We start from the raw sequence: 16,337 nt of genomic DNA, 5'->3' as shown, positions 1-16,337 counted from the left end.
ACGTGCACGCGCATGCAATGTGTTGAATGACCAATATATTTAATATAGTCGTAATTTTTATATTTTTTGATGAAAAGCTTTGATATTAAGAATATACAGATATATTACAAGTGTAGACAAGATGATGTGGACATCATGCACATGCATGCACATGCGCGCGCGTGCAATGTGTTAAATGATTCATATACTTAATATAGCCGTAACTTTTATATTTTTTGATGAAAAGCTTTGATACTAAGAATAAACAGACATATTATAAGTGTAGACAAGATGGCATGGTCATTATGAACATGTATGCAGGTGCGCGTGCGCGCAATGCTTAGATGACCAGTATACTTGATATAGCCGGAACTTATATATTTTTGATGAAATGTTTTGATACTGAGAATATAAAGATACATTAATAGTATAGACGGGATGACATGGTCATACTGCACATGCATGCACGTGCGCGCGCGTGAAATGGAAAAAACGACCAATATACTTCATTGCCTTATTAAATGAAGCTTACAGGAAATAAGACACCAAAAGGGAGTTGGGGAGCGTTTGGGGAACATCTGTAACGGTGCCCGTTACAATTATAACTAGTTACTATTACCATGCAGACTATTAGCAAACTGTCTATTTTTTAACCCTATATTATTACTTCTCACATTGGCCTCTCTTGGCCTTTGAAGAACAATTAACAAAAGATGTTATTTTTGTCTAAATTTTATTCATCTATTACTTCCAAGTCTACCTGATCATTAAAACTATGAAAGTACCTTTTGTATTATACAATAAATATTCTTGCATAATTCTCTTATTCTATTAAGCACTCAAATACATTATTTACAGTGATTTATTATCAAAGGTGAATGGCAAAGGAGAATAACTTTGCTCAGCAGAATACAAGTTAATAGAGCACTGGCCAGGACCGGAACACTTGATTAAATGGTGGAAGATTTTCAAAGAATTAATGCATTTTCACTATATAATCAATAGAGCCCCGCCCGAACACGAAAACCCCTAACCCTGGGGCCATGAAATTCACAATTTTGGAAGAGACACGCTTGCTCATCATAACTATGTAATTAATTAGTTTATTTAATACCCAGGAGCACAGAAGAAGATTTTCAAAGAATTAATGCATTTCACTATATAATCAATAGAACCTCGCCCTAACACCAGAACTGCTAACCCTGGGGCCATGAAAATCAAAATTTTGGAAGAGGCACTCTTGCTCATCATAACTATGTACTTAGTTAGTTTATTTAATACCCAGGAGCAGAGAAGAAGATTTTCAAAGAATTAATGCATTTTCACTATATATTCAATAGAGCCCCGCCCTATGACCAAAACCCCTAGCCCTGGGGCCATGAAATTCACAATTTTGGAAGAGGCAGCCATGCTCATCATAACTATGTACTTAGTTAGTTTATTTAATACCCAGGAGCAGAGAAGATTTTCAAATAAATAATGCACTTTCACTAGATGATATATATAGCCCCACCCTAGCACCAGAACCCCTGACCCTGGGGCCATGAATTTCACAATTTTGGTAGAGGGCTCAATGCTTATTACAATCATGCCAACAGTTTGACTGCTTGATGTCGAGGAGTAAAGAAGAAGATTTTTAAAGATTGTATTAATTTTGGTGGTTTTAGCCCCGCCCCTCAGGCCCCAGGGGGGCAGGGACCATGGAATTAACAATTTTTGTTCCCCTTCACCCATAGATGCTATATGCCAAATTTGGTAGAAACTGGTCGAGCGGTTTCAGAGAAGAAGCTAAAAATGTTTAAATGTTAACGCAGGACGACAGACAAAAACGGATAGCAATAGTTCACCTGAGTGACTCAGGTGACCTAAAATCCATGTTTACAACGTTTTTCAATCAATCGCTACACTATGACGTCTCAACCGCTTAACTATGACGTCACAGCCTAAGGACTGTGTTACGAAAAGACTGGGGCAAAGGGAAAATCAAAGAAAATGTAATAAACAGAAAATTCAATGTTTCGTAGATGAATTTGGAATTTATTTCACTCGTGAGACAGGATTTTTTTTTATAATTTCACTCGTGTTTCGCACTCGTGAAAATATAAAAAAATCCTGTCCCACGAGTGAAATAAATTCCATTTCCATCTTCAAAACATATCCTCTATTTATCTATTGATTGATTGCATATTAACCTACAATTGCTTTCATTTTTGACGGTACGACTTTATAAAAAAAATCACAAATTATTACTTTTGAATACTTTGTTTCCATAGAAGGTATGAAAAACTTGGTTTCATCAATATGCTTAACGTACAGTTAAGATCATGCTTATAAATTTTTGAAACGGTTATCGTCACTTTTCCACATTAGTATGAACAGCTCAAAAATGGCATTTTTTAACTTTGAGGCATGTTGCCATGATAATCATGTAGATAGCAACAAATTTTTGCATAATTTGAGTTTATATCGAAGAGAGTTTGGAGGAATTCTGTGCTATCGTACCTGTATAAAAAATCAAGTCATTACAGAAATGGATCTTAAATCTAGAAAAGCATTTATATATTTTAATGAAAGTATTTAAAAAAAAACTTTAATTGCTTTATTCACCTTTGTTATTGGTTATACTGACTAAAAGAGATATATTATTACAAAATAAAAGATGTACTTTAAAATCTGCATAAGTATGTAGGTTTGAATTTGACATAAATTTCATAGTTTGGGTTTGTTTTTCCTTTCAGGAGCAGTACATGACCATATTTCTGGCACTTGATGTCATGTTCAAAGCTCCGACATGTGTACAAACCAAATCGGAATTCCTGAGGAGAACAGATTTGATGTCACGAGATAGACCTGCCAATGAGAGTGAACTTAGAAAGGAGTTCCAGGTTATTTAAGAATATTTTGATCAATACATGGTCTTTTAAATCTAAGCTGAACGGATTCTCAAAATTCAATCTGAGAGATACATGTTGATATTAGGAATATTATCCAGTATCGTATAATTTACAACATATTTCTTCAGCTTCAATAAAGTAAAACCGTTAATAAATAGATATTATGCAACTCAAAACTGATTTTAAATTCAGAATCTTCTACGAGTGCGGCCGTCGTACACAGAAGTGGATTACACGTTTGCTTTACATAGCGAGAAAAATAAATCAGCTGTTCTTCCTCGTAAGTCATTTCTATGAAATTTATTGACGAACTTCAAATAAACTAGAACTGTCCAAAAGGGACAAATACCCTCCGCTGGGTTTTTCAGAGAAGGTACCAAATCACATGTTTTCCAGATGTGAGAGGCGTTCACAATTTTCTTAAACATTTAGAGTGAAAATTTAATTACTCATTGTATTTTTTTAATGAATGAAACTAAGGTGCAGCCTAATAAAACATCAATACTAATAATTACAGTGTTTTTTTATTTCATTGAAAAAATAGTTTGCAACTATCTGCCATCATTGTGAGACATGTCACTCTGCAAATTGATTGTTGAAAAAAAAAATCATAATTAATTATACAGAATCAAATTGATCTTAAGACCTTTATAACCAACTCATATTAAAAATAAAAGGCTGGTTCCAGTAACTATGTATTTTGACAGACATAAATTACAATTAAGAGACTTAGACAACAGAGATCTTTATTTCTTTCTGCCCAATTCCCAGGAGATATAGATAAGACCTGCTTGATCAGAGATGCTCTAACAGCTTCCCACACTGAACTCATTAATTAATCTTTAACTGGATGCATGTCCACTCATTACTCACAAGGGACAAATGGATTTACACTATCTGCTGTGTAATGTAAACCTGTTTTTAATACTTTGTGATTTTTTTTAGTTCTAATAAGTAATTTTAAGCTGTAGTTCACATTTTTGTACAGATATTCTAGATTCTATGTCTCAAACCTTAGACATGAACCCGAAATGACTAAGTCAATAAAAATGAAAAAAAAACACCTGTAAAATGCAGAAATGTACAATGTATTTAGTGACTTGCTTTTACTTGAAAATAAAAGTTGTTGCATAATTAATTAATTATATGTGGTCTTTTAATCCAGTGCTGAAAATGAAATTTATAAAGATTAAACGCTGTTTACATATATCCGTGTAACGTTCCACATTATTATGCATTTTTGAGGTTCTGCTTTCTTTCTTTTTTTTTTGGCAGTTGACAAATACAGTGTCTTCCTGTCTTCACCTGTACCAAAACGTGGGAACTACATCAATGCCGTTGCTCTTCCTGTACGTAACCTGTTTTTGAAATTAGGTTTCATGCCTAGAATTTAACAAAAAAATAAGTAAAGAACTCTATGTTTAACTTTAAAAGTTTGAGATATAAGGGATACTACAGAAAAGGTATGAATCAGTCAGGTTCAAAGGTTTGCCAAACGAAGATTAGACCTTGGATGTCTTTTATCTTCTTAGGCTGATAACTTAGCAAAATTAATATGCAAATGAAAATTATTTAGATTCTCTATTCTTTGTGGAATAAATAAAAATTGATTTTTACTTACATGTTAATTTTAGTCTTACATCAAAAACGAGGCATTCATAGTAACACGTTATCCCTCACCAGAGGACGCCGTGGACTTCCTGCGCCTGCTCACTGATCAGGACTCAGACGTTGTGATTTGTTTTGATTGTCTTGGAAATATAGAATCGGTAAGTTGCTGTAGAGGTGTTTTTACGTTCAATACATTTTCTGTGCATAAGAATTCGTCAATTGATATTTGTTATGTGTAATTTACTTTTAGGTACATGTATTGTAAGCAAAAGTTTCAAGTTGAACTTTTCTGATCAAAGAGCATCTGTGGTCAATTGTATGCCTTAGTCTCTGTAAATTGTTCCATACCCATTGCGCCAGTTCCATCAAAACTTGCCACAAAGCAGCCAGGGGTGAATAGGAATCAAAATTGTTCAACTGAAAAGCCACGTTCTCTTGTTTCATGAAATATATAAAGGGAAAGCATAAAAAGGCATCTTTAAAAGAAAGGCAGGGGTACGATGACTTACATGTATATTGAAACGAAAAAAATGTTCAAATCAAAGCCCGGTGCTAGGATGGGCCCAGAATAGGGTATCAGGTATTTACCCTTAAATAGTGGAAAGCATATTTTTGAATTTCTTTTTAAAAACAAGAGAACAAACATAGTCATATTAATATGCAACCATCCCCAGTTTTAAGTTTATTATGACCCCTAGCAGTAAGATGGGAACGAAATTTAACATTGGAATATAAAAGAAAATGTCTTTAAAAATCTTCTCTAAAGGAACAAAATAATCATAATAAATCATATTAATAGGCAAATATATTTTTGAAGAATAGACTGAAAATTGTTTATATCGTGGCCCCTTTAAGTTAGGTATGGTTACAATATGGGCTCAGACTTTAACATCGAACGCTGGAAAAATTCCTGTAAAGAACAGCAGCACATGGTTTGACTCTGGTTTGCATAGTTAGTCCTCTTGCTTGAATTACAGACAAAACATTGGCTGCCGGGTACCAACACTTCAAAGAGTGTCTCCCCATTAACTGTACACTGTGGTTGTGAACAAGTAACAGATATTAAATGTACAACAATCAGCATCTCCCAGGAAGGGGTGAGTACAAAGACGTGGTAGATAGGACTGGTAAGGGCAATTGTTTCAATTCGAATACTTGCTTGAGTATCTTAATGCCTTGCTTTAAGTAGCAAATTTAACCAATTCTCTTATAGAAAAATGAGGACGGTTGCTCAGTGTCAATTATAGAACCAACAGGAGGTATTAAAAAAGAAGATCCCCAAGCTACAGCGCAGATGTTACGCTTGGTTTCCTTTGCTCTCCAAAGTGAAACAGAGGGTCCTATAACGATTGTCAGCAGGTGATTCATGCATTATAGATTGTTACAAATGTAACTGTGAAACCGCTAATTTTCACTGAGAGTTTAATTTTCAGTGTTTTGTGGGCTGAAGAGACACACGAATTCATAAACTCAAGGAAAGTGAAATTTCATATACATTGTATTTATCAAAGCAACACTTTAATGACCAAGAAATAAATTCTCCATTATCAAACTGGTTTTCCTCATACCACAAAAATATAACCCCATCAAATTATTTGAATTTATGGCATTGCAAATCGCTTTAGACTTAGTTTTTCATATTCTTTAATGTCATCTACGTGACAAATACAATTTATCAAAAATAAACTCTTTCACATTTCTAGAATTGTATGATATTTTGTAATTTTGCAACCTGCTGATACCCTGAAGTGTATGCAGTGTATACAATATTAGTGTATACCCTGAAACCTTGAAAATGAGTCGCGGATTATTTAAGTTTTGGTAAGAAAGAGGGGCTTATTTTCAAAACCGTCTTATTTTCAAATCGCGGCTTATCAAAACAAAAGAGAGGCCCAAGGGCCTTAACGGTCACCTGAGTATAATACAACAATTTACAGGATCCATAGAGTATAAAATGAACTGAAAGGTGAAGCTTTGTTGCCCAAAAGCAAGAAAAATAGGGTGATCAGGATCAACAAAATAATCAATAATTAGTCTAGTATTCATTAACAGTTCATAAATTTGATTCTAATCTGTTCCCCATTCATCACTATCACCATACAGTATATTAACAAACTATCAGTGCTTCTGTACTATTTTAATTCCTTGTTGAAATCTTTTACATTGGCCTCTCTTGGTCTTTGATGAACATTTTAATAAAACAAGTTATTTTGTCTCAGTTTTATTTATCTATTACTTACAAGTCTACCTGATCATTAAAACTATGAAAGTACTTTTTGTATTATACCAAAAAAATTCTTGCATAATTCTTTTATTCTTTTAACCTTTCAAGTACATTATTAACAGTGATTAATTATCAAAAGTAAATGGCAAAGGGGAATAACTCCTCTCAGTAGAAAACAAATTAATAGAGCCCTGGCCAGGACAGAACACTTGACAAAATCGTCCAGATGTTCAAAAATCTGGTAAAACACCCTTCATTATTAAAACTTTTACTCTTTTTACCTATGATATGCCAAGGTGCAGAGAAGAAATAATGCATTTTTACTACAAATTCACTATAATATCAATAGAGCCCTCCCCCCCCCCTTCTCCACAGAGAAACACCAGAGCCTCTCACCCTGCCCTGGGACCAGAAGTTTGCTCATCATAAGTAATCACTTTTTTTATCAATCTGCTTAACAGTAAGGGGCAGACAGAATTATTTAATAGAATTAATACATTTTCACTATATTATCAAGAGCCCCACCCTTACACCAGCACATCTGACCCAGGGGTCATGCAATTCACTGCTCTGGAAGAAGCACTCTTGCTCGTCATAACTATACACTTAGCTTCTTTGCTTTTTAACCAGAAGCAGAAAAGAATATTTTCAAACAAAGTTTGCTTTTTCACTATATAATCAATGGAGCACCCCCCCCCCTTTTTTGTACCAGAACCCTTGACCCTGGGGCCATGAAGTTCACAATATTGGAAGAGGCATCCTTGCATATCATAACAAAGTACTTAGTTTGTTTTATAAAATACCCAGGGGCAGAGAAAAGATTTTCAAAGAAATAATTCACCTTCACTATAGGATCTATATAGCCCCGCCCTAGCACCAGAACCTCTGTCCCTGGGGCCATGAATTTCACAATTTTAAAAGAGGCATCCTTGCTTATCATAACAATATACTTAGTACTCAGTTTGTTTAAATAATACCCAGGAGCAGAGGAGAAGATTTTTAAAGTTTTTTTTGATTATTGTTTAACGTCCCTCTCGAGAATTTTTCATTCAAATGGAGACGCCACCACTTGGCGGTGGAGAGCTACAAATTTTGACCTATACTCGGCACTCAAGGCCATTGAGCAGTGAGGGATCTTTTTCGTGCCAACACCTACTGCGACACGGGACCTCGGTTTATACGGTCTCATCAAACTTGTATATTCCGACTTCAAATGCAGTCGCGGCTGAGCTGAAACTGAGAGTGTGACAACTCCAGTACAGCCCTATATTTTAGTGTTACGTGTAGTGTTTGAACTATACCTGAGAGTTGAAGTTCCATCATGCCTAAGGATTTTTTAAAAAAATTTAAATCCAAATATTGGACTTAAATTGAATTTTAATGGTTTCATCAAATTTTAAACATTTCATTTGGAATCTAATCATAAACGTCATGGAATGTTTTTAATAAAATGAAATAATTAAAACAGTACTGTGTTCAATATCTTGCATGTAGAAAAAAGAAACACTTTTTAGTTTAAAATCTTTCCTAAATGACATTGTCATGACCGGCTTATTTTCAAAACAGGCTTATTTTCGAGTAATTTTCAATGCAAGAAATAGGTGGCTTATTATTAAATCCGGCTTATTTTCAAGGTCTTAGGGTATTTGGAAAACAAATTTATATTATCAATTTTGTTAATTAAATAAGGAAACAGTACGTTAGGACCAAAAGTTGTGATTGAGTCATAATTTATTCAGAGGAAAACTCAATACTGTTATGATTAGTAAAAAAAACTGTAATAATCGTTAGTTCTGTATAGGATGAGATATAAAAAACCCATGGACTATTAAAGATCATATTACAATATTCGATAAAATTCTAAATTTTTAACAGTGAGTCAAAATTCCTAGTTGCCCTTAATTAGTCTTTATAGATAACAGCACTATTACGTTTTGTTTTTATTGAATGGAATGATAAACTTTTTGTTAATTTTTTTTCAAAATAAAAAAAAAATCTATATCATCTTATGTGGTATTTTGTAATTCTATGGTAGAAAGAGGGTTTGATCTCTAATATTGCTTTGATATTAAGTGATGGAGCAGTCCTGTGTGGAGTGTTCTGTGCTGTATATAACGTACTTCAACAGTTATCTATGGACGGGGAGGTGGATATTTTCTCTTTTGTCCGGCAGTTACAGATAAGACGCCCAGAACTGTGCTCCACCATGGTAAATTCTATTAAAAATAAATTTACATTGCATATACATTTGTTCAGTGTATTTGTAATTCCTTATGTGTGTTTACTTTGTGCAACGATAAGAGAAAGACAATAAACTAGAAAATGTCCATAGAACATGAATTCCCCGCCGAGGGTATATTTGTAATGCAACATGAAAATTTGTATTAGTGTATGAAATTTGATGAGAATATCTTGAAAAGTTCCTTTAAAATTGAAATTGAAATCTAAAAAGTTGGATACAGATGATAAATTCTCACCAAATTATGTATGTACATAAACTTACATAAATTAATCTTAAATGGTTTCTTTGAAATTAAACAAAATGCAAATCTAAGAAAAGTGAAGTCAAGGTCACAGGAAAGTTCAAGGTCAAATGTTTTTGATGCAGTTAATACTTGCACAAATACGTATCAGTATATTTGTTTTGAAAAAATATTTTGAGTGGTTTATTTAAAACTGAGCTAAACACTAATTTAAAAAAATGAAGTTAAGGTCAAAGGAAAAGTCAAGGTCAAAAAATATTGATGCAGTTGAAAAGGTTACATCAGTATGTATGAGCATATGAAGTTTGATAAAAATATTATGAATGATTTCTTTAAAACTGAGTTAAACACAGATTGAGAAAAGTGAAGTCAAGGTCAAAGGAAAGGTCAAAGTCAAAAAATATTGATGCAGTTGAATAGCTTACATCAGTATGTATCAGCATATGAAGTTTGACACTAATTTAAGATAAGTGAGGTCAAGGTCAAAGGAATGGTCATGGTCAAAAAATGTTGATGCAGTTGAATTAGCTCTCATCAGTATGTATCAACATATGAAGTTTGATAAAAATATCTTGAAAGATTTCATTAAAACTGAGCTACACACTAATTTAAGAAAAGTGAGGTCAAAGGAAAGGTCAAAGTCAAAAAATGTTGATTCAGTTGAATAGCTTACATCAGTATGTATGAACATATGAAGTTTGATTACATTACCTTGAATGGTATCTTAAAAACTGAGCTAAACACTAACTTAAGAAGAGTGAGGTCAAGGTCAAAGTAAAGGTCAAGGTCAAAAAATGTTGATGTAGTTGCATAGCTCTCATCAATATCTATCAGCGTATGTTTGATAAAAATATCTTGGATAGTTTCTTTGAAACCGAGCTTTGAACAGAGCTAAACGCAAAGCGTGACAGAAAGAGACACGGAAGGACGGAAGACGGACATGACAAACACTATATGCCCCGGCCATATTCATGGCTGTATATTTTTGTTGCAGGAGGAGTATAAAATGATATACGATCTTGTCTTACATTACATCCGGGAACAACAGGACCCATTTGAGGAAAATATTTACTGCAACCAATGATGCAGCTTTCTAATGAGTGTCTACTGTGGAATCATTTTAATTCGTGGGTGTCAATATTCTTGGACTCTATTTTTTATATGATTGATCGATTGTATGTTGTCTTACGTCTCATTCGAGAATTTTTCACTCTTACAGAGACCATTTTGTATGAAATTTGTTTCTGTTTATATCAAAAACTTACCATTACTTCCATCAAGTAACAAAAATCACAATTTTTTTAATGGTAAATAGGTCGATTGTAAGCCAAACCATTATTTTGTCTGCATTTAAACATTTGTACAATATAAAGGTATATTTAAATCTAATATCAGGGTTTTACACTTACAACTAGCAAATACTGACAAATGTATATATTATATCAGTTTTTTTTTTAATCGTTGAAAAAGTTGTGTGTTCTTGGGGTGGGATGGAGTGGGGGTTAGGCTACAGATCGTCTGTGTTTCAGTATGAAAATGTACATAATACATGTATTCTTATTGTATTCAACATCCATTAATTTTTCTGTTCATATGGGCGATCATAACATTTGTGTTTCAAATAAAAGATTAAAAAAAAAGTTGTGTATGCGTTTGTAATTATGTGAATAGTGGTCCAGTTGCAAATTGATCGCGCATAATAACGCATCGCATGAAGTCTGCTCCACAGTAAAATTTCAAATGATGTATCCATGATTTTAGATACTTGATGAAAGACATGAAAATATGACAGATGTAATCCATTGAAAAACCGTAACTGATAGGTTATACAAAAGCTTTCTTGGTGCAAGATACTGCTTAGCCAAAATTTGGGCTAACGAAGTAAGAAATACCTTCTGATGATTACTTAACAACTTTAAATTATTTTTTTTTTCGCTTTTCGCTTTAAATAAGCAATGTTGTTTTAGGTCTTATATAAAATTCAAATAAAGGTCTCTAGAATATGACTATGTGTTTCAAACATATGACACTCTTACCCTAACAAAAATTCTATAGTTAACTATAGTTTACTATAGTTACCTATAGTGATAACTTTGACAGTATGAAAACTATAGTTAACTATAGTGATAACTTTGACATTTTGATTTACTCTAGTGATAACTTTGAAAACTTTGATTTATTATAGTTATCACTATGAAAACTACGATTTACTAAAGTGATCACTATGACACTATAGTGATCACTTTGAAAACTTTGATTTATTATAGTGATAACTTTGAAACTTTGATCTACTATAGTTAACTATAGTAAACTATAGTTAACTATAGTTTACTAAAGTATTTTTGTTAGGGTAGAAACGATTCGATTCAAAACCATATTTTTTTTCTTTAATTTAACATTCTCTTTATTTCGGTAATCCGTGATTCGTATTCACCCAATTAGCATGTCGTTATATCGTCCTCTGGAATGAAATATTTATCATGACTAATTGTGTCAATCTTGCTCAAAACTAACGTTTTCATTCTCTTTGCGTATGACACCAAGATAGCACATACAGAAAATGTTTTCCTACTCCAATTTTATTTTCCTTTTGAATGCTTTTTAGTATGACGGTTTTTTTTTTGAAATTTGCCCCTCAGGAAAATATACATTTAAATGATATACTGAAGACAAAGATGAGTAAAATAACAGAATGAATTTCAATTGAAGACATGAGCTAAACGAAATTGAAGAATGAAATGCTGATAATACAAAAAATACAACAAAATAATTGAAGTGAGGTATGATGAATGTCTCTGGGATTGACCGAAAAGTGTTTCGGCCTCAGCCGGCACCCAATGGCCAACACCAGGTCTAAAATCAAAGAGACGAAGTGTTTTTATAATACACTTGAATCACAAGAAATGAAAGTTTAAAAAATATTGATCACTATTAACCCTCTTCCCCGCAGTCACGCATTTTAACGCATATACCATTTCCTATTTCTAACGCAAATTCACGCATATACCGTTTCCCCGCAACCACGCATTTTTCACGCACTTTCAAAAGTAAATTTAATCATCAATTTAATGCCAATTCCCTTCTAATTTATACTTGCTAAAATCTCATAAAATAAGAAAAGTTATAATCTTATTAAATTATTACGTCATAATTATTTACGCTAAACTTTAGAGAAACTTGTACCTCGCTATAAGTGCTTGCGGGGAAAAGGTAACGTCACATTTCTGTGACGTGAACATTAAGTGTATGTTGCGTCACAGTTCAGTAAGTTGTAAAGAGTTAACTCTTTACAACACTTCAGGAGAAAACAAATTTATACACACTGCTACATTTTACAGCAATTTATATTTCTTCAAGGCATATTATTGTATCTGATATTCCACTAAGGCTAGCATTCTGAAATTGTTCAAGCTTCTTTCATAGGATATATTTAGTTATTCCATTTTTTCTCAGAATTATGGAGGATCAACAAAGAAAATCAACTACTGTTGTTCAGCGTTTACAAGCGCTGACATCTCAATTACCTGGACTGTCTTGCTTAGTACAGTTAATTTTCGATACACTGCCATCTTTTGTAATTTAAAAATTATTGCGGTATAACGAATTTGGCGATTAACTGAATTTCTCCTCTATGGGAAAACAAGAAATATGGTAACTGTTCTTAAAAACGAAACATTTAGAGTTTATATTCTTAGTAGTATATAAAACCAGTTCATAATTTAACCATGCTTCAAACAGTTATTTTTTTACGTAAAATAAAATCGTTTTAAAACAAAATATACAATTGCAAAAAAAAACAACAACACATGAATGCAGGTAATCTGAACGACTTGTATATAAACAAGAGGCCCAAGGGCCTTAACGGTCACCTGAGTACAATACACCAATTTAGAGGATCCATAAACTGATAAATGAAGCTTTGTTGCCCAAAAGCAAGAAAAATAGTATGATAAGCATCAACAAAATAATTGGTATGGAATCTATCTATCCCCCATTTATCACTCTTATCATGCAGACTATTAACAAAATGTCTATTTTTAACCCCATATTACTACTTCTCACATTGGTCTCTCTTGGCCTTTGAAGAACATTAAAAAAGATAAATTATTTTTGCCTCACTTTTATTCATCTATTATTTCCAAGTCTACCTGATCATTAAAACTATGAAAGTACTTTTTGTATTATACAATAAATATTCTTGCATCATTCCTTTATTCTATTAACCTTTCAAATACATTATTTACAGTGATTAATTAGCAAAGGTGATTGGCAAAGGGGAATAACTCAGCAGAATACAAGTTCATAGAGCCCTGGCCAGGACCAGAACACTTGACTAAATAATCCAGGTGTTCAAAATTCTGGCAAAAATACTCTTGCATATTAAAACTTTTACTCTGTTTGCCTCGAATATGCCCAGAGGCATAGAAGATTTTCAAAGAAATGCATGTTCACTATATTTTTAAATAAATAAAGCCCCCCCCCCCTTACATCTTACCCAGGGGCTATGAACTCACAATTCTGGAAGAAGCACTTTGCTCATCATAACTTTACACTTGTTTCTTTGCTTTATAACCAGTAGTAGACAAAATATTTTGAAAGAAATTATGCATTTTCACTATAAAATCAATAGAGCCCCCCCCCCTTCACTAGAACCCCTGACCCAGGGGCCATGAATTTCACAATTTTGGAAGAGGCAACCATGCTCATCATAACTGCACTAAGTTAGTTTATTTAATACCCAGGAGCAGAGAAGAAGATTTTCAAATAATTAATGCAAATAATCAATAGAGCCCCGCCCTGACACCTGAACCCCTGACCCAGTGGCTATGAAATTTACAATTTCTGAAAAGACAGCCATGCTCATCATATCTATATTCTTAGTTAGTTTATTTAATATGCAGGAGAAGAGAAGAAAATTAGAATTAATGCATTTTCAATATATAGTCAATAGAGCCCCGCCCTAACACCAGAACTGCTGACCCTGGGGCCATAAAATTCAAAATTTTGGAAGAGGCACTCTTGCTTATCATAACTATTTACTTCGTTACTTTATTTAATACCCCGGAGCAGAGAAGAAGATTTTCAAAGAATTAATGCATTTTCACTATATAGTCAATAGAGCTCCGCCCTAACACCAGAACCCCTGATCCTGGGGTCATGAAATTCACAATTTTGGAAGAGGCATTCTTGCTCATCATAACTATGTACTTAGTTAGTTTATTTGATACCCAGGAACAAGAGAAGAAGATTTTCAAAGAATCAATGCATTTTCACTATATAATCAATAGAGCCACGCCCTAACACCAGAACCCCTGACCCTGAGGCCATGAAATTCACAATTTTGAAAGAAGCAATCTTGCTCTTCATAACTATGTACTTAGATAGTTTATTTGATACCCAGGAGCAGAGAAGAAGATTGTCAAAGAAATAATGCTTTTTCACTATATGATCTACAAAGCCCCGCCGTAGCACCAGAACCCCTGACCCTGGGGCCATGAATTTCACAATTTTGGTAGAGGGCTCAATGCTTATTACAATCATGCCAACAGTTTGACTGCTTGATGTCCAGGAGTAAAGAAGAAGATTTTTAAAGATTGCATTAATTTGGGTGGTTTTAGCCCCACCCCTCAGGCCCCAGGGGGGCAGGGACCATGAAATTCACAATTTTGTTCCCCTTCACCCATAGATGCTATATACCAAATTGGTTGAGCGGTTTCAGAGAAGAAGCTAAAAATGTTCAAATGTTAACGCACGTCGCACGACGACGGACGAAAACGGATAGCAATAGGTCACCTGAGTGACTCAGTTGACCTAAAAAAAAAACATGTCAATTGTCGTCATTTATTAATTAGATAATCAATCGTGTTACCAGGTTCTTGATATTAGTCCGTAGCAGTGCCCGCTGTTGACCCAGAAAATACTCTGGACATTTCCTTTTTGTTTCGAAAGTAGCTGTAGCTATTTATCAACTGAGCATTTTTATGTCCTGTTTCTTTTTGGATTACTTCAGTTGGCTTAACTCTTTTTCCAGCAGGTTTGTGGTCTCCTCACGCTGTGGTTTGTAAGACTCTTGTCAATGATTTCATCTGAAAGTAAAGCATTTTTACATGTACCTGTTGATACCTGTAATTTATCATTCTTACTATAAAATCAATTCTAAATATAAGGTAAAATTATTGATTATTAATTATATTAATTGATTATTAATTTAGTACTAACTTGCATTGGCCTTTTTGCTCACAATTTTTCCAAAGGAATTTTTTTAATGGGCTGCCCTTTATACGATATAGAATCAGTTGTTTTATGTGCATATGAAACCTACCTTCAGGTTCTAGAGTCTCGAGAGGCCTGTGTCGCCTTAAGTCTCCATATTCCCTCACAAATTGGCCTCTCTTGATCTTTGAAGAAAATACGAGGGTTATCCCAGACTTCCGTAGATTGAGCTCATATCTATGGCAGAAATTATATATCTTTATATAATTTTATGGATGTATAAAGTGTGTTTTAATTAACAAAGGTTTAACAATAAATTATTATTAAAAAGCAATGATGTGAAACTCGGCGATTCCGATTTCAGCGCCAACACAGGCTGGTTAGACAGATTTAAATCGCGATATGGAATCGAGTGTCGATCAATTTGTGGTGAGAGTGGAGAGTTTGACGCCAACCATGAAAATGATTAAAAAATGAATAAACTTCCAATAATCAAGGGTTACATTTAACGCGGGTGAGACAGGTTTATTGTATAAATTATCTCCCGAAAAAAGCTCGCTGAAAAGCGAAAAATGTTCAGGGGGCAAAAAGTCAGAAGACAGATTAACCCTGTTGGTTGCCTCAAATATGGATGGTACAGAAAAATTAAAACTTCTTGTAATCGTTGCTTTAAGGGTGTATATTCCCTACCGGTCACTTATCGTTCAAATAAAAAAGAAAAATCTGGATGACCAGCAATCCATTTATCGAATAGAACAAATCTCTTGATAAAAAGTTCAGTGCCCCAAAAAACGTATACTTATGTTCGTTGACAATTGTTCAGTGCATCCCAAAGTGCCAAACCTCAAATCAATTAATCTACATTTGTCCACCAAACACAACCAGTATACTACAACTGAATGAGAATGATTAATTGTACATTCGTAATGTATT

General features: G+C 33.7%; 1 protein-coding gene across 1 annotated transcript in view; it reads left to right on the top strand.

Moving 5' to 3' along the window:
* The window catches only part of LOC133180387 (uncharacterized), a 39,777-nt gene extending 29,502 nt beyond the window's left edge, over positions 1-10,275 (top strand). The window contains exons 20-27 of the mRNA XM_061314925.1: positions 2,718-2,864; positions 3,066-3,153; positions 4,149-4,222; positions 4,508-4,642; positions 5,462-5,581; positions 5,698-5,843; positions 8,782-8,917; positions 10,186-10,275. Of these exons, the coding sequence (XP_061170909.1) occupies positions 2,718-2,864; positions 3,066-3,153; positions 4,149-4,222; positions 4,508-4,642; positions 5,462-5,581; positions 5,698-5,843; positions 8,782-8,917; positions 10,186-10,275 (936 nt within the window). The remainder of the gene's footprint in view (positions 1-2,717; positions 2,865-3,065; positions 3,154-4,148; positions 4,223-4,507; positions 4,643-5,461; positions 5,582-5,697; positions 5,844-8,781; positions 8,918-10,185) is intronic.
* The last annotated feature ends 6,062 nt before the right edge of the window (positions 10,276-16,337 follow it).

Source organism: Saccostrea echinata, unplaced genomic scaffold (assembly GCF_033153115.1).
Source record: "Saccostrea echinata isolate AGI-Se365-2 ecotype Australia unplaced genomic scaffold, CSIRO_AGI_Sech_v1 ptg000006l, whole genome shotgun sequence".
Taxonomy (NCBI): domain Eukaryota; kingdom Metazoa; phylum Mollusca; class Bivalvia; order Ostreida; family Ostreidae; genus Saccostrea; species Saccostrea echinata.
This window is presented reverse-complemented; position numbering and strand designations above follow the sequence as displayed.